This window comes from Gracilinanus agilis, chromosome 4 (assembly GCF_016433145.1).
Source record: "Gracilinanus agilis isolate LMUSP501 chromosome 4, AgileGrace, whole genome shotgun sequence".
In the NCBI taxonomy this organism is placed as follows: Eukaryota; Metazoa; Chordata; class Mammalia; order Didelphimorphia; family Didelphidae; genus Gracilinanus; species Gracilinanus agilis.
The window spans coordinates 239737327-239762860 of NC_058133.1; the positions used below are offsets into that span (position 1 = coordinate 239737327).

The 25534-nt window shown below is 37.4% G+C and overlaps 1 protein-coding gene across 1 annotated transcript in view; it reads left to right on the forward strand.

Moving 5' to 3' along the window:
• The window catches only part of DNAH9 (dynein axonemal heavy chain 9), an 858849-nt gene that overhangs the window by 64250 nt on the left and 769065 nt on the right, over nucleotides 1–25534 (forward strand). The window contains exons 8-9 of the mRNA XM_044675179.1: nucleotides 7987–8103; nucleotides 8988–9138. Coding sequence (XP_044531114.1) covers nucleotides 7987–8103; nucleotides 8988–9138 — 268 coding nt within the window. The remainder of the gene's footprint in view (nucleotides 1–7986; nucleotides 8104–8987; nucleotides 9139–25534) is intronic.

Here is a 25534-nt window from a genome sequence, read left to right on the forward strand (position 1 = left end):
CTTTCTTGATCGAATGCCGCAGGTGTTCTATGAATCCTTTCAATGTCTATATTGCCCTCTTGTTGTAGGACTTCAGGGCAATTTTGCTGAATTATTTCTGTTAGTATAGAGTCCAGGTTTTTATTAATTTCTGGTTTTTCTGGAAGACCAATTATTCTCAAATTGTCTCTTCTAGACCGGTTTTCTTGGTCTGTCACTCTCTCATTGAGATATTTCATGTTTCCTTCTATTTTTTCAGTCTTTTGGCTTTGTTTTATTTGTTCTTGTTGTCTTGAGAGATCATTAGTTTCTACTTGCTCAATTCTAGCCTTTAGGGATTGATTTTCGGCTATAATCTTTCGGTTTTCGGCCATAATCTTCTGGTTTTCGGCCATAATCTTCTGGTTTTCGGCCATAATCTTCTGGTTTTCGGCCATAATCTTCTGGTATTCCTTTTCAATCTGGTCATTTCTTGTGTTCAATTTGCTTATCAGTTCATTTGGTTTCTGAGCCTCGCTTTCCAGTTGCAAGATTCTACCTATTAAACTGTTATTTTCTTGCCAGATCTCTTCCATTTTCCTCAAAATCTCAGTTTTGAACTCTTCCATAGCTTGTGAGGAGTTTTCCTCATTTGGGAAGGGTCTGGATGGTTGTTTGTTCTCCTCCTCTGTTTGCTCGGTTGTCTGGATTTTCTCTGTGTAAAAGCTGTTGAGTGTTAAAGACTTCTTTTTTTTGTTATTATTCTTTCTCTTCTGAACTTCCTGTGACTGATTAGCCATCATTAGCCCAGCAGCTTCTCAGGTTTATCCTCGCGCTCAGTGTCTGTCAGAGATCTATTGGCTCCTGAGGTCTGAGTTCTAGTTTTTTCCAAGGTCAAGCCCCCTGGTGGATTCCCTTACTTGATCCTCTGCAGGAGGTTCCTTTACAAGTCTCAGGGAGCTACTTCCACAGTCGTATACCCGTCTGCACTGGTTCCCCACTTAGGCTTTAGTTCCTGGTTGTGTCTGCCTCCACCCACGCCTCTGCTCAGCCGGGATTCTGTGCCCAGAATCCTGCTCCCGCGCGCGCTCAGATTTCGCGTGCGTTTTTGACTTAATAGGGTCCTAAGTCTTGCTGCTCTCAGGAACATATCCTGGAGCTGCCGATGACTCGATGGGTGCCCTAAACTTGCTCTATTTCTTTTTAGCTGGGTTCGGAGCTATAGGTGAGTGTGGAGGGGGTGGGGGTGGGGCGGTTGCTCAGCCCGCGATTGAGTGAGAGCCCTTTATAGCCTGGAAATGTCTCGATTCCACGTACCTTCCACGCTGTGCCCTGTTGTGGGGTTCCTCCGTTCGTCTGGACTTGTTTTTATGTCCCCTTGAGGAGTTTTGTGTGTTTTGGTCAGGAGAGGTTAAGAGCTGCTTCTTACTCTGCCGCCATCTTAACCCGGAAGCCCTTCCCTCTCTTTTTTAATCATATCTATTTTTACTTTGGCTTTGTCAGAAATCATAATAGCCACTCCTGCCTTTTTTTTCTCATTTGATGCCAAAAGGTTTTGTTCAAGCCCTAACCTTAAACTTGTGTATGTCTACCCACCTCATATGTGTTTCTTGTAGACAACATATGGTAGGATTTTGGTTTCTAATCCACTCTGCTATTTTCTTCCATTTTATGAGCGAGTCCATCCCATTCACATTCAGAGTTACAATTATCAGTTGTTAATTCACTGACATTTTTGTATGCTCCCCTCTACCCACTCCTTCTTCTTCCATTATTTTCTTTTAAACCAGTGGTTTGCTTTGAGCCGGTATCCCTTATTCCCTCCCTTGATTAACTTCCCTTTCTACCCCCTCCCTTGTAATTCCCGTCTTTTTATTTTTAAAAGCCTAATAAATTCCCTCCCCCTTCTTCTCCCCTCTCTTTTTTGACCTCCCCACTCTCCTGTTCCCCTTGGTTTATCCCTCCTGATTTTGTCAGTAGGGTTAGATAGAGTTTTATATCCCAATGGATAATATAGCTACTCTTCCCTCTCCGGGTTGATTACACTGCGAGTAAGATTTAAATATTACCTCTTAATGCTCTCTTCTTCTCCTTCTTATAATAGTATTTGTCCCCTCCCTTTCCCATGCCCTCTTTGTTTGTAATAGAATATCCTATTTTTCTTATTCCCTCAAGTTTCTCTTGGTGTCCCCTACTATTCAACCCCCTCTTTCCCACATCCCATATCATCTTAGACCATTTAGTATTCTACCCTCTCCCTATGAATTATTCTTCTGATTACTATAATAGTGAATACTATAATATTGAATAGAGTTCACTACAGAGAATTATACACAGCATTTCTCTACATAGGAATACAGATAATTAGATCTTACTGAGGCCCTTAAAAAGGCAATTTAAAAATTATAAGTTTTCTTTCTTTCCCCTCTGTTTCTTATTTACCTTTTTATTTTTCTCTTGATTTTTGTGTTTAGATATCAGACTTTCCATTTAGTCCTGGTTTTTTCTGTGCAAATACTTGGAAATCTTTAATTTTGTTGAATGCACATACTTTCCCCCGGAAGTATATAGTCAATTTTGATGGGTAGTTGATCCGTGCTTGAAGACCCAGCTCTCTTGCCTTTCTGAATATCATATTCCAAGCCTTGTGGTCTTTTAGCATGGAGGCTGCCAGATCCTGTGTGATCCTGATTGGTGCTCCTTGATATTTGAATTGTCTCTTTCTGGCTTCTTGTAAGATTTTTTTCTTTTACTTGGAAGCTCTTGAATTTGGCTATTATTTTCCTGAGTGTTGTCTTTTCTGGGTCTGGTGTAGAGGGCGATCTATGGATCCTTTCAATGTCTATATTGCCCTCTTGTTGTAGAACTTCAGGGCAATTTTGCTGAATAATTTCTTTAAGTATGGAGTCCAAATTTCTATTAATTTCTGCTTTTTCTGGAAGACGAATGATTCTTAAATTGTCTCTTCTAGACTGGTTTTCTTGGTCTGTCACTTTCTCATTGAGATATTTCATGTTTCCTTCTATTTTTTCAGTCTTTTTACTTTGTTTTATTTTTTATGTTGTCTTGAGAGATCATTAGCTTCTAATTGCTCAATTCTTGCCTTTAGAGACTGGTTTTCCTTTTCAGTCTCGTCATTTCTGGTCTTCAGTTGACTTGCCTCACTTTCCAATTGTGAAATTTTGCCTTTTAAACTGTTATTTCTTGCCTGATTTCTTTTTGAGCTATTTCCCATTTCCCTAGCCAAATTTTTTCCAACTTTCTTGTCATCTCAGATTTGAACTCTTCAAGAGCTTGTAACCAGTTTTCTTTATTTTGGGAGGGTCTGGATGTGATTGCTTGTTTTTTCTCCTCTTCTGTTTGTTCGGTTGTCTGGATTTTCTCTGTGTAAAAGTTGTTGAGTGTTAAATATTTCTGCTTCTTGTTGTTAATCTCTCTCTTTTGGCCTTTCTGATTCTGGGTTTCCATTGTTAGCCCAGCCCGTTCTCAGCTTTATCCTCACTCTCAGGGTCTGTCTGTGCTCTTTTGGCTCCTGAGGTCTCAGGTCTGGTTGTTTTCAAGGTCAAGCCCCCTGGTGGACCCCCTTGCTTGATCCTCTGCTGGAGGTTCCTTTACAAGTCTCAGGGAGCTGCTTCCACAGTTGTATACCCGTCTGCCCTGGTTCCCCACTCAGGGTTTCAGAGCCTTTGCTCACGCCTGTGTCTGCCTCCACCCGTGCCTGTGCTCCATTTCCGCTCTTAAAGTCCGTGTGTGTTCTTTAGCCTTTTGGGGTCCTAAGTCTTGCTGCTCTCATGAACAGGCCCTGGAGCTGCCAATTACTCAATGGGTGCCCCATACTTGCTCTATTTCTTTTGAGTTGGCTTTGGCATTGTAGGTGGTGTGTGTGTGTGGGGGGAGGGGGCTGGTTGCTCAGCCCGAGATTTAGTGAAAGCTGTTTCACCCCTTTATAGCATGGAAATGCCCCAATTCCACATACCTTCTACTCTGTGCCCTGTTGTGGGGTCCCTCCATTCGTCTGCATTTGTTTTTATGTCCCCCTGAAGAGTGCTGTATGTTTTGGTTAGGAGAGGTTAAGTGCTGCTTTTTACTCTGCCACCATCTTAACCCGGAACTCTGGGACTGTCTTTTTACTTCTATATCCCCAGTGTTTAGCACAGTACTCAGCACACAGGAACCACTTTAACAAATACTAATTGCCTTGTGTTGCTTATTGTTTAATAAAGACAATAAAAATAGTTACTAATATAGAGAACACAAGCAAAAATATAAAACTAAATGGAAGTCTTAATAATGATAATGCATAATAGGTGAGTTAAAGCACAAATGGAAACAATGAATTAGTATATGAAAAATAATAAAACTAGACAGACAAAAGAACCCAATTAACTGAAATTGAATTAAATTTATAAGAACTACGTGTGAAAAAAATTTTTGGTTTAGATTAATTAACACATGAATTCTAACAAGTATTATGGAAGTAATAACTTTGCAATACGAATTACTCTTGAAATTAGAGAGAGGTATTGCTTTACTAAATTCCTTTTATGAGATAAATATAGTCTTGATATCTTGATCCAGGAAGGATAAAGCAAAGAATGAAAGACCAATGTCACTAATTAGCATATATGTAAAAAATAAATTTAAAAATGTAGCATATTTTCTAGCTACTACAGCAATATATATTTTAAAATTCTTTGTTTTGGCCAAGTTGAATTTATCCCAAAGATGTAAGTTCAACATTAGGAAAAGTTAACAATCACATAATTATATCATTGATGCAAGAAAAATACCTTTGACAAAGCACAACATTCACTTGTGCTAAAACTCAAAAAATGGAATCCTAGGAGAATCACTTTAATATAACAAATATATATCTAAAACAAAAATCTATTATTATTTGCAATTGAAAAGCATGAAGACCTTTCCTAATTAAGGAAAAGTAAAGATGACTCTTTCCTTAGTATTATTTGCCATAGTTCTAGAAATGCTAGGTATAACAAACAATGAGGCAAAGAAAGGCTAAAATATTGGCCAAAAGGAAACAAAATTATCCCAATTCGAGAATGACATAATTGTTTGCTTAAAACTATGGTGGTGCCAAAGAGGGCACCCAGAGCCTTCTCAGTGCGCATTCATACCGTCACACTCCAGAGTTTGTTGCTAGAAAGCCAGAGGGGCTCAGAGGGCTGACCTGCTCCCCTGCCCCTCTCCATATTCACCTGAGGACATTCCTAATTTCACCTACCCCTCTGCCCAGCAGCCCAGTAGGACTTCTTCCTCCCTCCCCTGTCTGGGATAATGTAGGTGGCTTACATGGGAACTTAGTCTCTGGGGTAGGGACACAAGGCCTGGTACTTGGTCTCAGCAGGGGTCGAAGTCGGTAGAACACAGCACTCAGTCTCTGAAAGGTTCACCATCACTGACTTAGAAATATTTAAAAAAATAAAATAATTGACAATCATTTGCTTTAGTAAAGTAGTAGAATATGGCATAAATCCACAAAAATGGTAAGCATTTTGAAAATAATAACAAAATCCAATAGTCAAATCAACAACTACTGAATAGTATTTTTGGAGAATTCCATCAAACTTTTGGGAGGAATTGCCTATCAGCAAGGATCCAATGACGGTGGGTCACAGACAAGAGGCTAGACTGAAAATAAAGAGATTTATGAACATGCTAAAGCATCTGCTCTTGCTAATAGCAAATCCAGCTTCCTGGGGAACAGATTTGTTGTGTGTGTGTGTGTGTTTTTAACAGCCTTCTATGTTCACTTAGACTCTAGTGATGGGCAAACTTTTTAAAGAGGGGGACAAAGGAAAGGAAATACTCATCTGTCAGTCTGTTTCTAAGGCAACTCTTTCGCAGTTTCCTTGTATTGTATCCTACTCATTGTATTTGTCAGATTAGGAATAATGTCGTGCAACAGGACAGAACATTTCAGGGGACCACATCTGGCCCACAGGCCATAGTTTGCCAATCACTGACTTAGAGTATAGAGCCAATTGGTAGCATTCTACAGAATCTTAGGAGAGATAAGTAATTATAAGAAGGTGTAAAAAAGAGGAGATCAGTCAAAGAAGAAAAAAGATACAAAGGGACTATTTGAAATGCAAGTGGCAATATTTATTATCAGAAGAAGAAAACGGGTATTCAAGTTTAAGAGACCTTGAAAAATCAAAAGGCCAAAAGACCAAAGACTTTGAATTGTGAAAGCAGCTTTTTTAGACTTGTTATTCAAGTACAATAAGTAATTGTTACAACAGTGGTTGAGTCCATCTAATTTACTATGACCTTGCAGAGGGGTTGAAGACTTTTTAATATTAGGACACCCAGTAGTTGGGAGATTGTTAATCTATCAAGATGTCATGAAATGGTTATGTTTCCACTTATTCCCACAGTGCTAAGTGCTAGGGATACTGAAAAAAGGCCAAAAAAATCCTCCATTCGTTCATGAAGTTCACAGTCTAATGGAGGAGACAAATGTAAACAAGTATGTATAACCAAAAATATATTCGTGATAAATTGAAGAAAATCTTAGAAGCAAGGTATTAAGGTTAATGAGAACTGGGAAAAAGAAGGAAAAAAGTAAAAACAAAATCCCATTCAGATTACAAAATGAAAAAATTATCTGGAACTCAGTTTATCAAGATACATTTAATATTTATATGACTACAATTATACTCTTTAAAGAAATAAAGAATGACAAGTTATCAAATGAATGTTTGCTGCTTGTGGTTGTGCTGTAGCAATAAAGATGATAATACTACATAAAGTAAGTTATAGATGTACTGCTGTGTCAAACCACCAAGAGGTATCTTTATAGAACTAGACATAATAATTGAAAAAATCATTTGAAGGAGCAGAAGGTTTGAAATCTCAAAGGAAAAATGAAAATAAATAGAAATTCTAAAAGGGAGTAGCACTTCCAAAACTCAAATTATATGACAAAGCCTTAATCATTAGAAGTATTTTATACTGATTCAAAAACAGAAAAGTTGGTCTATGAATAGATTAGAAAAGTAAGAATAAAAAATACAACAATAAAGTGTTCAAGAAAAAAAGAATATTAGCTACTTGGGGAAGAATTTTTTATTAGAAACTTCTGGGAAAACTGGAAAGTCATTTGGCATAAATCAAATTTAGATTAGCATCTTATACCACATAATTGAATAAATTTTAAATAGTTTTGCAAACTAATTTCTAACTATAAAGGGTCACATAAAACAAAAAAAAAGGAAAAGAACATTTCTTAATTGTGACTAGCATGGAAGAATTTTTAACCAAAAAGATAGAAGAGATTACAAAAGCTAAAAGATAAATTCAAAAGCACAAAATCAAAATGCTTATACACAAAATAAGTCAAATGTATTTAGGATAAGATTTTTAAAAACTCAATTAAGAAAAAAAGCTTTGTATCCTTTATTTAAATTTTTGAGGGAACTAAACAAAAATATATAAGACCAGGAAACATCACATAATGAATAGAAAGTCTGTGAAACTAACAAATGAGTAAACTGGGACCAAAGAATTATAAAATACAGGTTTAATACAGACTATAGGGTTAGAGATGATTGGAGAAGTCACACTTAACCTAAAACACTAAGGATCAAATTCAGGGTTAAAAGTTGAAAATCTGGAAAATCCCTACACTACTCTAAACAGGCAGCTGAGACACAAGGGAAAAATGGGATCTCACGTGGATGGTCTATAGGTCTTGATCAGTTGTAGTCCAAGTATACTCGAAGAGCACAGGAACCAGCCAAATAACTGTTCAGAGGGAAATCAGGGAGATTGACTTTGCTTGTCCACCAAGCAAGTCAGAAATCTCAACCTCTACTCCTTGATGGTGCTAGTTGTAAGGTTTCTCACAGTAGTAGGGTTATTAATAAGATTTACTTAACAAATTTTGTTGGGGGAATCAAATGAGATAATGTATGTAAATGACTGCAAACTTTAAAATGCTGTATAAATGTTAGTTATCATCATCTTCATTGTTATTTATTTTGTTTACACTTGTCTTTTTAGGAATTAGAAAATTATGTTGCTGAATTTAACCACAAAGTAGAAGATTTGGACCGAAGATTAGGGATGGTTTTCATCCAAGCTTTTGATGATGTATCTGGCTTAGAGCATGCTTTTAAGGTGTGTATCTGTTGTTAAGAAACATTCCCATTGTGAGGTCAATTTCATGTCTCAATGCTGTCCTGAGTGACCCTGTTAATGAGGCTTTCTGTGCTTATTGTGTCCCTACAGTGTTAGGATTTCTTGATCACGTGAAGCTCTTGGGGAGAGGCAGAGCTCCTCTGGGCTGAAAGTATAGTTTATTTCTGTCTATATTGGATTTATCAAAATATTCTAAAAATATTAGTGTGGTTTCTCTGAAACTCTCTTAGTTGGTCCAATGCCCATATTTGAGGGAGAGTGTTTTCCATCAAGTTAAAAACAAATGAGACGTTGTCAATATCCAATCATAGTGACTCTTAATACTATGATGAAAGAGAAAGGGTGGTGCAGTGGGATTGTTGCATTTGGAATTCACTTACCATTTTTGTTAACTTGGGCAAGTCACTTACTGACTCAACCTTAGTTTCTTCATTTAGAAAATAAGGCACTTAGCATACATGACTAATATTGTTGAACAACATGTGGGCATGAATTCTATTGCACCATGGTTAAAGGGACCTTTTATGAGCATGCCAACATGTAGGTTTAAATAAAAATAGCCTCCAGAGACTGATTTTAGTTAGCATTTACTTGTCACAGTTCTGTCCCAGATGATGCCAGAAACATTAGAGATCCCTTGGAAGAAATGGTGATTTCTAGGTACCTGATGTGGATTTTTAGCCACTAGATGAAAGCTTTAGAATACCTCCTGAGTCTTAGAATTATGCCAACCCTTGGTAGATTCCTTCACTTAGATTTAATCTATCTCCTTTCTCCAAATCCTTATCTTCAGCCTTAGAATTCCTGGAACTGATTTTTTTAAACCTTTGGATTTCCTTCCTATATTTCAACTCTTTCTACAGCTGCTTGAAATATTTGGGAGTCTGCTTGAAAGACCAGTAGTAGCCATGGATGTATTTGATAAATACCCAGGACTGATCACAATGTTCAGCAGTGAGTTGGATGCTGTTAAGACAATCTATTGTCAGCGTGTCCAGGAGGAGTCAGAACTTGGTATGAACTTATTTACTAATACATTATGAAAAATGTGTGCTACCTCTGAGACTTCTGAAATGTCTACCTTGATCACTATGATTTGCCTCATGGGAAGTCACAGTCCCTATTTGAATTCTTGAGCATCATAGATCTGAGATAAGCATATTGATCAATGAACAGTAGATTATCAATTGTTTCTAGTTAATAGAGATTATAATGGTATATTGAAGACAGCAAAAACTGTGAGAAGAGTGGGAGAAAGTAGCCACAAATGCTGAATTTTTATGGTTTTTGATTTCGAATAACAGCCATTTTGCCTATTCCTTAATTGCTGAAATTTTTTCTGACCCAGTACCTAGAACTTCAAAAATGTTGGGACTGGGAGGAAGATTATCTTTTTGTAGTTAGGACCACTTCAACTCATCCTTTCCTTCCACCTCCAAGTTCCTTGTGATTAAATGATTTTAAAAATAATTAAATCAAGAAATTAACTTCACTTCCCAGCTGTGTGACTCTGGGCATTGCCTACCAAAAAAAAAAAAAAAAAAGAAAGAAATTAACTAATAGGGCCAGTTTTCCACTTTGGGTATACTGTCATGAGGAAGAGATATTTATAGTAAGAAAGATGAAGGTTTGCAGAGGACAGATGCATGAGACCTGAAGATGAAAGATTCTGGAATGCTGGAAGGAAAGGTTAAGCTGGAACTCAGGGGATGTTGACTTTCTCTCTCAGAATGTGAACCTGGAGGGAATAACTACCAAGTCCTGAGGTTTCTTATCCTGTTATCCTCAGAGAAATATTGTGAAGTGCTCATTTCCATTCTGATCCCAGCTCCTTGATGTGCACTACAAATATTTAAGACCTCAAGATATCAGGTTTTTTTGAAGTAGATTTGTGATATTTTTATCACAATACTTTTGCTTATTCAGACAATAAGAGATTATTTATTTCTCCAACTGATCTATAATTTGGGTGATTCCTATGAAAAAAATAGTAAGGATACCATGGAATTAAATAATATAAGAGTAGTTAGCTTAGGAGGAATGTTAGATATTTAAGAATGAAATTCTGATTGTACTAAGAGGAAACAATTGCAGTAGAAAAAAAATGAGATATGTCTGATAAGACAGATCTAGATGCACAGAAAAACTCTTCAAGCAACTTGAGTTTTAAAAAGAAATGCATAGAGCAACGGTCAGGTTAGCAACCTTTTTGGCCGTGAGAGCCATAAACTCCTTCGGAAGGAGGAGGATGGAGGCGGAAGGCACTGGAATATGGGGCGGAAGCTAAAGGGCCCCCTGGGGCACATCCTGGGACTCTGCCCGGACTGGCCAGTCGGGAGGTGGAGCCAGATATGGCTCAAGAGCCATAGGTTGCCGACCCCTGATATAGAGTATAAAAATGATACCAAGGTACAGAAAATGAGTTTGACGTGATATGGACCTTTAAAAACAGATAGGAACACTATACTCAGAATGGACACAGAGTCTGATGAGAGAAGCCAAAGACAACAACAAAAAAAGGAATTTTTTTTCAAAATTATTTATTTATTTATTTGTTCATTTATTTATTTATTTATTTATATAATTTAATTTAGAATATTTTTCCATGGTTACATGATTCATAACCTTTCCCTCCCCTCTTCCCTCCTACTTCCTGTGGCCAACAAACAATTCAGCTTTTAGGTTTTAGATGTATCATTGATCAAGATCTAATTCCATATTATTAATATTTTAAATACAGTGATCATTTAGAGTCTGCATACCCAATCATATCCCCATTGAACCATGTGATCAAAGAAATGTTTTTTTCTTCTGCATTTCTATTCCCACAGTGATTTCTCTGGATGTGGGTAATGCTCTTTCTCATAAGTCTCTCAGAACTGTCCTGGATCATTGCTATGCTGCTAGAAGAGAAGTCTATTATATTCAATTGTGCCACAGTATATCTGTCTATGTGTAATGTTCTCCTGGCTCTGTCCCTTTCACTCTGCATCAATTCCTGGAGGTCATTCCAGCTCATTATTCCTTTTAGCACAATAGTATTCCATTACCAACAGATACTACAATTTGTTCAGTCATTCCTCAATCGAAGGACATTCCCTCATTTTCCAATTTTTTGCAACCACAAAAGAGTGCGGCTATAAATATTTTTGTACAAGTATTTTCCCCTATTGTCTCTTTGGGATACAGACCCAGCAGTGGTATGGCTGGGTCAAAAGGCAGGCAAGGCCTTTGGGCATAGTTCCAAATGGCCTTCTGGAATGGTTGGACCAATTCATAACTCCACAAGCAGTGCATTAGTGTCTCAATTTTACCACATCCTTTCCAACATTTATGACTTTCCTTTGCTGTCATATTAGCCAATCTGCTAAGTGTGAGGTGGTACCCTAGAGTTGTTTTGATTTACATTTCTCTAATTAAAAGAGATTTAGAACACTTTTTCATGTGCTTATTGATAGTTTTGATTTTCCCATGTGAAAACTGCCTATTATGTCCCTTGACCATTTGTCAATTGGGGAATGACTTGATTTTTCATATAATTGACTTAGTTCGTTATATATTTGAGAAATTAGACTTTTGTCAGAGGTTTTTGTTATAAAGAGTTTTCCCAAGACTTGCACAAAACTTTTATAGCCGTGCTCTTTGTGGTGGCAAAAAATTGGAAAATGAGGGGATGTCCTTCAATTGGGGAATGGTTGAACAAATTGTGGTATCTGTTGGTGATGGAATACTATTGTGCTCAAAGGAATAATGAACTGAAGGAATTCCATGTGAACTGGAATGACCTCCAGGAATTGATGCAGAGTGAAAGGAACAGAACCAGAACATTGTACACAGAGACTGAAACACTGTGGTACAATTGAATGTAACAGACTTTTCTACTAGCAGCAATGCAATGATACAGAACAATTCTGAGAGCTTTATGAGAAAGAACACTATCCATGTTCAGAGGAATAACTATGGCAATAAAAACACGGAAGAAAAACAACTGCTTGAACACATGGGTTGATGGGGATATGATTGGGGATGTAGACTAAATGATCACCCTAGTGCAATTATCAATAATATAGAAATAGGTCTTGATCAATGATACATGTAAAGCACAGTGGAATTGTGTGTCGGCTATAGGGGAGAGGGGTTGAGGAGAGGGTAAGAACATGAATCATGTAACCATGGAAAAATATTCTAAATTAATTAATTAAATAAAGTTTTTCAATAAAAAATATTTTTCCCCAATTTGTTGCTTCTGTAAAAAGAGGGATGATTAGGAGGATTGGGCTTTAGTTGTGGACCAATAAGTAAGGTGTAGATTGACCCCTCTGTCCTCACAGCTGTTAAGATTAAAAATGATAAAGACTGATAAGAGAAATTAATATTTTAATAGCCATGGCTTTTGTTGGTGAAATATCTATGACCGTGCTTGATTATCTTTAAAATTACCGCTGGGGCCCATCCTCTTTCTCTCGTACGCCAGCCAGCCACTCAGGAAACCAAAAAGAGAGCTTCTCTAGGCCCTCCTCTCAATTTAAGCTGCCCTATGCATGGGGACGTTTGACGTCCCCATGCCCAAAAACCAAAAACCGGAAACCCTTTGGAATCACTGGAAATGTAGTCTCACAGTCCCCACATGTCCATAGGAAATTTGTAACATACTTTTAAATGGCATCTCCCCAATTCCAAACATATACAGCCACCCCTATTTACTGAGATACTAAATGGGGATCCCCTCTGAAAATCAGGGAAAAACATGCTGGGGTAGAGGGGTTGAAGGTATGTTGTCCCCTCAAGGAGAAATGAGTGACTCCCCGATTGGATGTTGGTGACAGCTAGAGTACACAGAAACCTCCCCTTTACTCCTAGCTGAGGGTCAAGCTTAAAATGGAGATAAGCCTTCCCTATTCCCTTCCCTCCAACTGATTCACCCAGATCTGTTACAGGAAATCTTGGGTTAATTTCAGGAACAACAAGGCAAAGGGAAAGGAAATAGGGGGCCAGCAGGAAAAGGGGTACAAGGTATCTCTAATCCCAAAAGTCCATCACTCTGCCAGACCCTAAGACCCTAGGGTCAGACAGGGTGCTCCCCAAAACAAAGTTTCACTTTTCCAAGCCCACTCATTAAATCCTAAAGCTGTGGTTGAGGCAAAACTAAGAGGGGTACTGCTAAGCAAAAGCCCAAGGCAGCTGGAGTTCAGGGAATAGCTCCCCCAAAGAAGTCCAGAAACCCTGTTCGCACCGTTGATGGTATAAGTGAATCACAAGAAACAAGATGTCTCTGGAGAAAGCAGGTCTTCTTTGGTATATCAGGGAAACCCCCAGAGGTCACTTCTGAGGATCACAAGGCCAGTTTCAACCACCTCCCACTCTGGCTTCCCCCAAAAGCCCTTTCTCTGACTTCTCTTTCCCAGAAATCTCTGCTCTCTTCCAATGGTGACTAGATTCTTCTTCTGCCAACATTCTAACTGCCAAATTTTCAAAAATGTCAGGGATGGCTTTCATTCTTTACGCTTCCCTTCTAATTTTGGATGCATTGGTTTCATATGTACAAAACTTTTTTAATTTAATGTAATCAAAATTATTCATTTTACATTTTATCATATTCTCTATTTCTAGCTTTGTCTTAAATTCTTTTCTTTCCCATACATCTGACAGGTATACTATTCTATGTCCCTCTAATTTACATAGTTTCCTTCTTTATATTTAAGCTGTGTACCCATTCTGAATTTATCTTGGTATAGGGTGTGAGATGTTGATCTATACCTAATCTCTCCCATACTTTTTTCCAGTTTTCCCAGCAGTTTTTGTTAAATAGTGGGTTCTTGTCCCAAAAGCTGGGATTTGGGGGTTTATTGAACACTGTCTTGATGAAGATATTTACCCCAAGTCTATTCCAGTGATCCTCCCTTCTGTCTCTTAGTCACTACCATATTGTTTTGATGACCTCTACTTTATAGTATAGTTTAAGATTTGGTACTCTAGGCCCCCCTGTTTCACATTTTTTTTTTATCATTTCCCTTGATATTCTTGATCTTTTGTTCTTCCAAATGAACTTTGTTATAGTTTTTTCTAATTTAGTAAAAAAAGTTTCTTGGTAGTTTGATAGGTATGTCACTGAATAAGTAAATTAATTTGGGTAGGATTATTTTTATAATGTTAGCTTGTCCTACCCATGAGCACTCAATGTTTTTCCAGTTGTTTAGACCTAGTTTTAATTGTGTGGAAAGTGTTTTGTAGTTGTGTTTATATAATTCCTGTGTTTGTCTTGGCAAATAGATTCCTAAGTATTTTATATTGTCTAGGGTGATTTTAAGTGGAATTTCTCTTTCTAACTCTTGCTACCAGGATGTGTTGGAAATATAGAAATGCTTTATGTGGGTTTATTTTGTATCCTGCAACTTTGGTAAAGTTGTTGATTATTTCCACTAGTTTCTTAGTTGATTCTCTAGGATTCTTTAAGTAGATCATCATATCATCTGCAAAGCTTGGTCTCCTCATTACCTATTTTAATAACTTCAATTTCTTTTTCTTCTCAAATTGCCACTTCTAGTGTTTCTAGTGCAATGTTAAATAATAGTAATCTTTATTTCACTCCTGATCTTATTGTGAAGGCTTCTAATTTATCCCCATTGCAGATGTGCATATTTGATATCATGTCTCCTCATTGCTCTTCAATGAAATTATTGTTTCTATAATTTGTTCTTTAACCAATGAATTTTGGAGAATTGTATTATTCAATTTCCAATTAATTTTTATTTGCCTTTTCGTGTACCCTTATTATTTTATTTTATTTTATTATTTTATTTTATTTTATTAATTATTTTATTGCATTATGATCTGAAAAGGCTGCATTTATTATTTCTGCTTTTTTACATTTGTTTGCATTGTTTTTATGCCCTAGTAAATAGTCAGTCTTTGTGAATGTATCACATGCTGCTGAAAAGAAGGTGTATTCATTTTTGTCCTTGTTTATTTTTCTCCATATATCTATTAATTCTAATTTTTCAAAGATTTCATTCACATCTCTTACTTCTTTCTTATTTATGTTTTGGTTTAATTTATCTAGATCTAATAGAGGCAGGTTCAGGTCTCCCACTAGTATAGTTTTACTATCTATTTCTCCAATATCGAGTTTCTCCTTTGAAAATTTGATGTTATATCATTTAGTGCATACATGTTGAGTACTGATATTTCCTCTTTGTCTACACTGCCTTTTATCAGGATGTAATTACTTCCCTATCTCTTTTAATCAGATCTATATTTACTTTAGCTTTGCCAGTTATCATGATTGTGACTCATGCCTTCTTTTTCTCAGTTGATGCCCAATAGATTTTGTTCCAGCCATAAGATGCTTTACCCTGTGTGTGTCCATCTGCCTCATGTGTGTTTCTTGTAGACAACATATGGTAGGATTTTTGGTTTCTGATGCATTCTGCTTTTTGCTTCCATTTTATGTGTTATTTCATCCTATTCACATACAAAGTTATGATTATCACCTGTGTATTCTCCATCATTTGATTTCCTTTCCTAGTCCTGCCTTTTCTTCTTTAGTGTCTATTAAATTCCCTCCCCCCTGTCTTTCCCTCCCTTTTGGTACTCCCTGTCCCACTTCCCCCTTTGGGTTTTTCCCTCTCAAATTCCCTGTAGGGTAGATAGAATTATATAGCCCAATGGATCTCGATGTTCTTACCTCTCTGAATTGATTCCACTGAGAATAAGGTTTAAGTATTACCTATTAGCACTATGTTCCTCTCATTCTTTCAATAGTATTCTTCCCTTCTTCCTCCCATATACCTCTTTATGTGGTATAATTTATCCTATTTTCTTCTTTCTTCATTCCTTCATTCCTTCTTCTTCCTTCTCTTGGTGCCATCTTCTATTCCCCCCCTTTTTTACCTGTTATCTTAAACCGTTTAGTACCCCAACTTCTACCTATGAATAATTCTTCTATCTACTATGATAGTAAAGACAGTTTTTGAGAGTTACAAATATTGTTTTTCCATAGGAATATAAACAATCTTACCTTCCTGAACCCTTAAAAATTTTTCCCCTCTTTTTTGTTTACCTTTTCATGTTTCACTTGAATTTTGTATTTGGACATCAAATTTCCCATTTAGTTCTGGTCTTTTCTTTGCGAGTACTTGAAAATCTTCTATTTTGTTAAATGTCCATACTTTCCTCTGGAAGTATACAGTCAGGTTTGATGAGTTGGTGATCCTTGGTTGTAGACCCAATTCTCTTGCCTTTCTGAATATCATATTCCAAGCCTTGTGGTCCCTTACCATGGGAGTTGCCAGATCCTGTGTAATCCTGACTGGGGCTCCTTAATATCTGAATTGTCTCTTTCTGGCTTCTTATAATATTTTCTCCTTGGCTTGGAAGCTCTTAAATTTGGCAGTTACATTTCTGAGGGTTGTCTTTTGAGAATTTAATGTAGAGGGTGATGTATGAACTCTTTCAATGTCTATTTTGCCCTCTTATTCAAGAATATCAGGACAATTTTCTTGGATAATATCTTGTAATATGATGTCAAGGCTTCTATTTTTCCCCCTAGGTTTTCAGGTAGACCAATGATTCTCATATTATCTCTCCTGAACCTGTTTTCCATGTCTGTTATTTTTTCAACAAGATATTTCATATCTCCTTCTATTTTGTCATTCTTTTGACTTTTTTTTATTAATTCTTGCTGTCTTGTGAGATCATTAGTTTCTACTTGCCCAATTCTAGTCTTTAAAGATGGGTTTTCAGCTGTGATCTTTTGATTTTTCTTTTTGGTTTGGTCTAACCTGCTTTTCATGGATTCCATCAAGTCAGTTCTGGTCTCCAATTTGCTTATTACTTCATGCGATTTCTCTGTTTCCTTTTCCAAGTGGGAGATACTGTCTTTTAAACTGTTATTTTCTTTTTAAATTACTTCTATTTCTATTTCCCATTTTTCTTCCCAAGTTTTTCTATCCTCCTTACTTGGTCCATTGAAATCCAATTTGACTTTCTCAAGAGCTTGTGACCAATTTTCTTTTTTTGGGGGAAAGTTTGGATGTGTTTGCTTGTTTGTCAATCTTTACTATGCCTCTGCACTCTGCTCCTTTTCTCCATAGACATTATCCACTGTCAGAAGCTTTCTCTGTCATATCTTACTTTTTTTTGTATTTATGGATTGTAGTTCTGGGTGTTGGTGGCCATGGCTGTGTTAGTTTTATCTTACCTTCTCATCCAGAGGTCTGAGTGAGGAGGACAAGCAGCAGTTGGTGTAGCAAGTTACAGAGTGGGTTTTGCTCTGAGGCTATTTTTTGAATCTCCACAGTATCTGCTGTCTCTGTTCCCATGCTCTGTGCTGTCTCTGCTTCCATGCTCTGCGAGTCCCAAATCTCACTGCCAACGCTTTGCACTGTCCTCAGGGGTAAGACTGTGGTGTCCTCCATCAGCTCCTGAGAATTTTACCTTCTTACAGCATGGAAATGCCCACACCATGCCCATCTTCAAGCCTGTGCCCTTCCCTTGTCTGATTTTGATTTTTGTCCTTTTGAGACACTTTGCTGTGATCAGTAGTAGGAAGAATCGTGAAATTCCTTCTACACTGCAGCCAAATTAGCCTGGAAGTACCCAAAAAGGGAATTTTTAAAGCTATATTGGAAGAAAAAGGAAGCTCAAAGCAGGCTTAATACCTTTGCTCAGGTTGATTGGGATTTTGATAACATACAACAGAGATAAAACATAACTGCATCTATTTGGCCTCTGAAACCCTTCATAATCTGGCCCTTTCCTACTTTTGAGTCATGCTTATACTTTGCTTCCTTCTATGTACTCTGCAATCCAGTGACATTAGCCTTCTTTCTGCTCCAAACTGGACATATTCACTGGCTTTCCCCTATACATGGGTCTCCCTTCTTCCTCACCTCCATCTTCTGATTTCTCTGGCTTCCTTAAAATCTCATCTAAAATCCAGTCTTTTGCAAGAAGCTTTCACTGACTTTAAATTTAGTTCCTTTACTTTCAGACTACCCTCAATTTATCCTACCTATAGATTTTGTTTGTACATAGCCGCTTACATGTTGTCTCCCCTAAATGACTATGAACTCTTTTAAAGCAGACATTCTTTTTTTGCTTAGCTTTGTTTCCCTAGCACTTAAGATAGCACTCAGTAGGTCTCAAATATATTGACTCATGAATTTAATCCTTAATTCTCATTTTTCTTATGTTTTCTCTGCCAAAGAGAATGATTTTTACATTAGAAGTTATAACAAAAATTACTAAAAGGAGTTGATAATCAAGATAAGAAAATTGTAAGAGAGCAACAACTTTTCTTAATGTATTCAAGTCACTTAACCCTGTAAACGTAAAAGTAATATACAATAGCTCCAAGTATTATATTTTATAAAATTTATTAATAATCACTTGAAATAGAGGAAAAGTATAGCAAAGAGCAGGTTCCCAGACTGTGAAAGTGGGAGAAAAAAGCAAGAGGGCGGAGTTACAGAAACTTTTATCTACAGAATATAAGGACATAATGTGGGGACAAAAGAGAAATGCTAGGAAATGTAGGTCAAGTACAAAATTCTAATTACACAATTCCCTCTGTGATCCTTTGGGAGACTAGTCTCCCCAGTAGATCATTTAAATATAACCAGCTTATAGCTCTAAAGATTTTTAACTAAAGGTATATACAACATTGCAGTTTCTAAAGGGAAATTAAAATAATTTTAGGATAAGAGGGAAATAAGAGAGAAAATAAAAACAAAAACAATGATTGCTACATTGACAAAAAAGCAATTTGGAGTCAGTCCCCTTTGGTGTAAAAGTGTACATTCAAAATAAATGCATTCTACCCACCCCCCTCCCAGTTCACATCACTACATCCCAAAGTTCACTCTGGATCTTTTGCTGCTGTGTGGTTTCTGCAGACATCTTCATGGCGCCTTCTCCAAACAGTTCACTTTCTGAATTTGGGGAGGTAGCAAATTCCGTATCCTAAAATTACTCTCAAAAGAATTTAAACTTTGCATTATAGTATAATAATACAATCCCCCCTGAGAAGGGTGTGGACAAATACACAGATAACTGAAGGATACATGGCTGAGTTATGAGGTATGGAAATCAATTGTCAGAAGAAATCAAAGATATCAAAAAACAAAATAAAAGAGAAGAAGTAACTTCTGAATGAAATATACAATATCGAAGTCTTATGTGTAAAAAATTCTAAGTAAGGAAAAATAAACCTATAACAGGTCCTTGAATCAGGGCCCAATTAAAGTGATTTATGTCCCACAAGCTTGTAGTAGCAATTATGCACTTACCCAAGCAGCAGCCAGGACTACACAAAATTTACCACACTATGAAAGAAAGAAAAGGGATTAGATTTTAGCAGCAAATGGGAAATATCATTCCCTGGTCTGGTTTTACCTTTTCTCTCAGGGATAAGGGAGCCAGGAAGGCAGCCAAAACCTGGTACTTGGTAGAATGTGGCACGGGGAAGACCTGCTTCTGATATATGTCAAACAGCCACAACCTCAAACCCCAAACAAGTTCAAATCCCCTGTCTTGGCACAGAATCTCATCAATCCCACCAGGATTAGTTGATCTCTTTGACCTTGTGCACATTGGCACTGTGCAGGTTAACTTTGTACTCCTTGGTACTATGCAGAGGCTCTTTTATGATTCCTTCTCCTGGAATCAGACACAATCATTAATAAAAGTCCCACAATATTTAACAATCAATGGCCCTGTTTTAATAGTCTAAAGTTTTTGGGTATGCATTGACATTATGGCTAATGGACATTTTAAACTTACCCTAGTGCAAAATCAAAAAACCAATAATACTGATCACATGTAGTTCAAGTACAAAAAATGAAAGAAAAAAGAAAACTCAAATACTCTATTGCACATCCAAGGAAAAAATAATAATAGAAAAGTTTTAAAAATAAAAAATATATAACTTACAATCAGTGACACACTGTTTCAGCCCAGGAGATGTCGAATATAAAGGTTTCTCACCTAAAAATGAGATCCATTTCCTTTTTAATTTGGCCATGATCTACAGTGTGAGTGCAAATGATTTTCAACAAGTAACAGCTTTATAAAACAGTAGTATAATAGGTAATGCACATTCAAAGAAATACCAAAATCCCCAAAATCATAATACCCACTATCATTAGGATTCACATGAGTCTCTTTATATCCACTTGCTGTGTGACATTTTAAAAAAACGATGAACTCATGAATATTTATCAAAAGTTCTACAGATCTAGCCACCCTTTCAACCTTGGCTGAGATATTTTTAACTAAGTGTATTACTGCCATCATTCCAAAATTTGGCAGGAGAAACCAGAAAAAACCTCTGCCTTTCTGATGAAAACCTTTTAGGTCTAAAATGTCACCAGGAATCTAGATCATTCTGGTGGAATGATAGAGTAAGCTGAAGAGTTACAAATATAAACCCATTCAGGAGCTACTAAACCCCCTAGAAAAATCCTTCCCATCTCCCAGATGAGATTATAACCTATCATAGGGTGACCACTATAAAGGTTAAATTTAGTGGTTGGACTTAAGTTATATGAAATAATGTGGTTGCTGAAGTTATTATATCTCAAGTCATAAGTTTATTTACCAAATTAGAGGGGAAACAATAAAGTAGAGAAATGTGAGAGAGGTTACAGAAGATACCTATACTAATCTCCAACCAGGAGGGCCCTTAGTGAATAACTATGAGGCCTCCTCCAAGATGGAACCTAGTCTTTTAGGAAACTAGGAAAGTAGTCAGCCCTTTTCACTCACCCAACCAAGTGGTCCAGGAGTCAGAGTCTAAGTTGAAGCCACGATTCATGCCACAGTCTCCAGCTAAGTTCCCTTGAAGATTATCTCTAGGAGACACTCTCCAGGAGACTCAGCTTTAGGAGACTGCCCAGCCCAAGGATTTCATGGTTTTTATGGTGGTTTCCTGTTCCTGCCCCTCTTCACAGGGGCCAATCAGTTTCCAAGTTGTCCAGCCCTGCCCAGGGGCAGTTTCTGTGGGATTGATTTGTCACCTCTAAAGATGTTAACTCTCCTAGGATTCTCATGTTTCTGAGTTGTCACCCAGTTTGGATTCACACGTTTCTGAGTTACCACCCAGTTAGCATGTGGGTTGCAGACTTTCACCTATGTAAGGTTAAGTAGAGGTGCCTTCCTTTTGGAGGTATAAAATCATGTAGTAAGAGTTTCCCTTACTTTAGGGTTAAGCATAGGTATACTGCTTTTGCTGATTAATTCAAAAGTAGACAAAGGAGAGTTAAATCCTGTCCTCACAATCTAGTGAGGTACTAAGTAGGTGTATTTAAGTTATTGTTAACCAAAGTTTTAACTCCAACTAGGCAAAGTAAATAAAGGATTCTCTTTTCACAAGAGTAACCTCAGAATAGACAGTGAGAACCAAGAGTTTCCTTTCACCAAGCCCCTTTTGGAGAACCTCCCTCTCTCTGGTATGAGACTGAAACAGTATAAAAGACCTGTCTCCAATATGTCCCATCTTTTTCAATATGGAGCCCAGGACTAAATAATGAAAGTCTCATCCATTACATTTTTTTTTAAACCCTTACCTTCCGTCTTGGAGTCAATACTGTGTATTGGCTCCAAGGCAGAAGAGTGGTAAGGGTAGGCAATGGGGGTCAAGTGACTTGCCCAGGGTCACACAACTGGGAAGTGTCTGAGGGCAGATTTGAACCTAGGACCTCCCGTCTCTAGGCCTGGCTCTCAATCCACTGAGCTACCCAGCTGCCCCCACATCCATTACATTTTTAATAAATGTGGAGGTGGGAAATACAACAGTGCTATTTCACTACTAAGTGGACTCTTACCTCTTATTACAAACAACTCAAAGGCAGGCAAATGATTAGCCAGAGGCATTGGTGCTATTAGATATCTAAAAATCACTTCTGAAGACCCCTTAAAATCAATTGAAATATATAGCTCATTAAATACTTCAAAGGTTGTATACAGATTGTAACCAGTTTGATGGAGTCCATCCATCATCATCTATGTGACAATTAACAGTTCATATAGGCAACATGTGACCTCTATGGATCTGGAGACAAACTGAGCATCCGTAAGGACCTATGGTTTTGCCATGGGAAAGTGTTTGTGCAAGTTGACTATGGGCTTTTACAATGGTATTTTTCTCCATTCCAGTCATAGGGGAGGTACAAATAAAGACAATGTAACAGAATATATAGCTAAAAACCAAAAAACACTGTTGCTGAAGATGATTTGGTGTAACAGAATAGTATAGATCAGATTAATATGTGAATTTAAAAAACAAAATTGAATTTTAAAGCAAACACTCAGCAAATAAAATAAGCATGACAGGATACAGGCATTGAATTCAAGAGTCCTTTTCTCCAATTCCAATAGAGACCTGTTCACTGTTTGGAGGGGAACAAAACTGAAAGAGTTAACAACAATAAAACAATGAAGTCTGAAAAGGCTTAAAATTCACCTCCAGATCTCATTAAGGTTCCTTCCTCTCTGCAGTATCATCATCCATATAGATTCCTTTGGTCACACCTCTGGGGTTCCCCATACATGCACTGGGCATAGTGTGGACAAACCCTATATTGGATGTGTTGCAGAGATTAGGCTGGTCAAAATAACAAGGGGGTGTAGGGAGATGAATCTCCCCTCTGAATCACAGGATTACTTAAGTTAATTGCAAGGACAAGGGCACCCAGGAACGGTAGTAAGAATAGACACCCCAAAACTATAAGCTGCATGAGTTTGGTAAGGCTCTCTGGAAACAGCAGCTGTTTGAGATAGGCAGTAAGTTGGGCCATGCTTGTAATCTCTACTTCCTATATGTAGGTGGTGCTACCCTAGTATACACTGCCTAGGAGTAAACGCCTCACAAGGAATGTTTGGGAGAAGAGTTCTGTTCCTTTCTCCACAACAGGGATAAAATCAGTGGCTCCATAATACCTCAGTCCCTACCCTCACAACATGGAAGCCCTCCTGGATTAGCCAGGCTCAGGTTGGAGTGGATGTGTTACCCTGCTGAAAAGCAGCTAGCACAGGTTTTCAAACCCACATTGGGAGGAGAGGGGGAAGTAGATTTATACTTCATTCTCTGAGCAGGAACCTTGGCTTAATCATTTCAGCAAGAAACCCTAGGCTAAGTCACTCAAATGAAAGTGGGAGGGCAGTGTGGGTGGCCAGGGTGGCCAGCAAAAAACAAAAAAACAAAAAATAGCAGGAGGGGAACACCAGAAATGGCAGGAGAGAAACACAACTTTGCAAAATTTATCTACTCCCTATTCTTTACTCAAAGGCTCTCTTAAAAGGAAAAATTGAGAATTCTATCCCTTTGTGGCTTGCCATAAATGTAAGATTAAAATTATTATACAATAATTGCAAGAATCATATTTTTATAATATTTATAATCACTTGAAGTAGAGAAAAAGTGTAGCCTGACCAAAGAGCAATTTCCAAGACTGGGGAAGTAGGAGAAGAGAGTGAGAGGGTGGAGTTACGGAAACTTTTATCTACAAACTATAAGGACATAAAATGAGGATGAAAGAGGAATGCTGGGAAGTGTAGTTCTAGGGTACAAAATTCTAATTACACAAGCCCAAAAAACTTCATACTCAGTTCTTCAAAGAATTGGTAAATTTGATTACTTAACCAAAGTTGATGGAAAATAGGAAAGGTTGGAGATAGGAGAAGGGCAAATACCTTTTTTTTTTTTTAAAAGAAAAGGGAAGAAAACAAAATCTAAACTCTATAGGCAAGTAATCCTGACTGAAGTCTGGAAAAATTATAAAACAGATAATTAAACATGGCAAACATTTAGATAAGGAAATCATGACTACAAAGTGCAAACATGACTTCCTTGTGAGCATTTCATGGTAGTGTACTCTCATTTCTTTTTTTGGCAAGATTATTAAACTAGCAGAATGTAAGAATTGCATCATTGGTTAGCCCTTTCCAGTACTCAAAGAATTTAAATTTCCATCTGTCCCTTAATTCCTTTGTTTGCATTTCAGAGTTTCTACTTCACTCTGATTTTTTTCAAACCTTTATTAATATTCATTTTTAACATGGTTACATGATTCATGCTCCTCCTTTCCCCTTCACCCCCCGCACTCCTCCCACCCATGGCCGATGCACATTTCCACTAGTTTTGTCATGTGTCCTTGATCAAGACCAATTTCCAAATTGTTGGTAGTTGCATTGGTGTGGTAGTTTCGAGTCCACATCCTCAATCATGTCCACCCCAACCCATGCGTTCAAGCAGTTGTTTTTCTTATATGTTTCCTCTCCTGCAGTCCTTCCTCTGAATGTGGGTAGTATTCTTTACCATAAATCCCTCAGAACTGTCCTGGGGAATTGTATTGCTGCTGGTACAGAGGTCCATTACATTCAATTTTACCACAGTATATCAGTCTCTGTGTACAATGTTCTTCTGGCTCTGCTCCTTTCGCTCTGCATCTGTTCCCGGAGGTCTCTCCAGTTCGCCTGGAACTCCTCCAGTTTATTATTCCTTTTAGCACAATAGTATTCCATCACCCGCATATACCACAGTTTGTTCAGCCATTCCCCAATTGAAGGACATACCCTCCCTTTCCAATTTGTTGCCACCACAAAAAGCGTAGCTATAAATATTTTCGTACAAGTCTGTTTATCTATGATCTCTTTGGGGTACAAACCCAACAATAGTATGGCTGGATCAAAGGGCAGGCATTATTTTATAGCCCTTTGAACATGATTCCAAATTGCCAGCCAGAATGGCTGGATCAGTTCACAGCTCCACCAAAAATGCATTAATGTCCCAATTTTGCCACATCCCCTCCAACATTCATTACTCTCCCCTTCTTTCATTTTAGCCAATCTGCTAGGTGTGAGGTGATACCTCAGAGTTGTTTTGAATTGCATTTCTCTAATTATTAGAGATTTGGAACACTTTCTCATGTACTTATTGATACTTTTGATTTCTTTACCTGAAAATTGACTATTCATGTCTTTTGCCCATTTAACAATTGGGGAATGGCTTGATTTTTTATACAATTGATTTAACTCCTTGTATATTTGAGTAATTAGACCCCTGTCAGAGTTTTTCATTATAAAGATTTTTTCCCAATTTGTTGTTTCCCTTCTGATTTTGACTACATTGTTTTTGTTTCTACAAAATCTTTTTAGTTTAATATAATCAAAACCATTTAATTTACATTTTGTAATTTTCTCTAACTCTTCCTTGGTTTTAAAGTCTTTCCTTTCCCACAGATCTGACAAGTAAACTATTCTGTGTTCACTTAACTTGTTTATAGTTTCCCTCTTTATTTCAAGTCGTTCACCCATTCTGAATTTATCTTGGTGTAGGGTGTGAGATGTTGATCTAGACCTAATCTCTCCCATATTGTTTTCCAAATTTCCCAGCAGTTTTTGTCAAATAGTG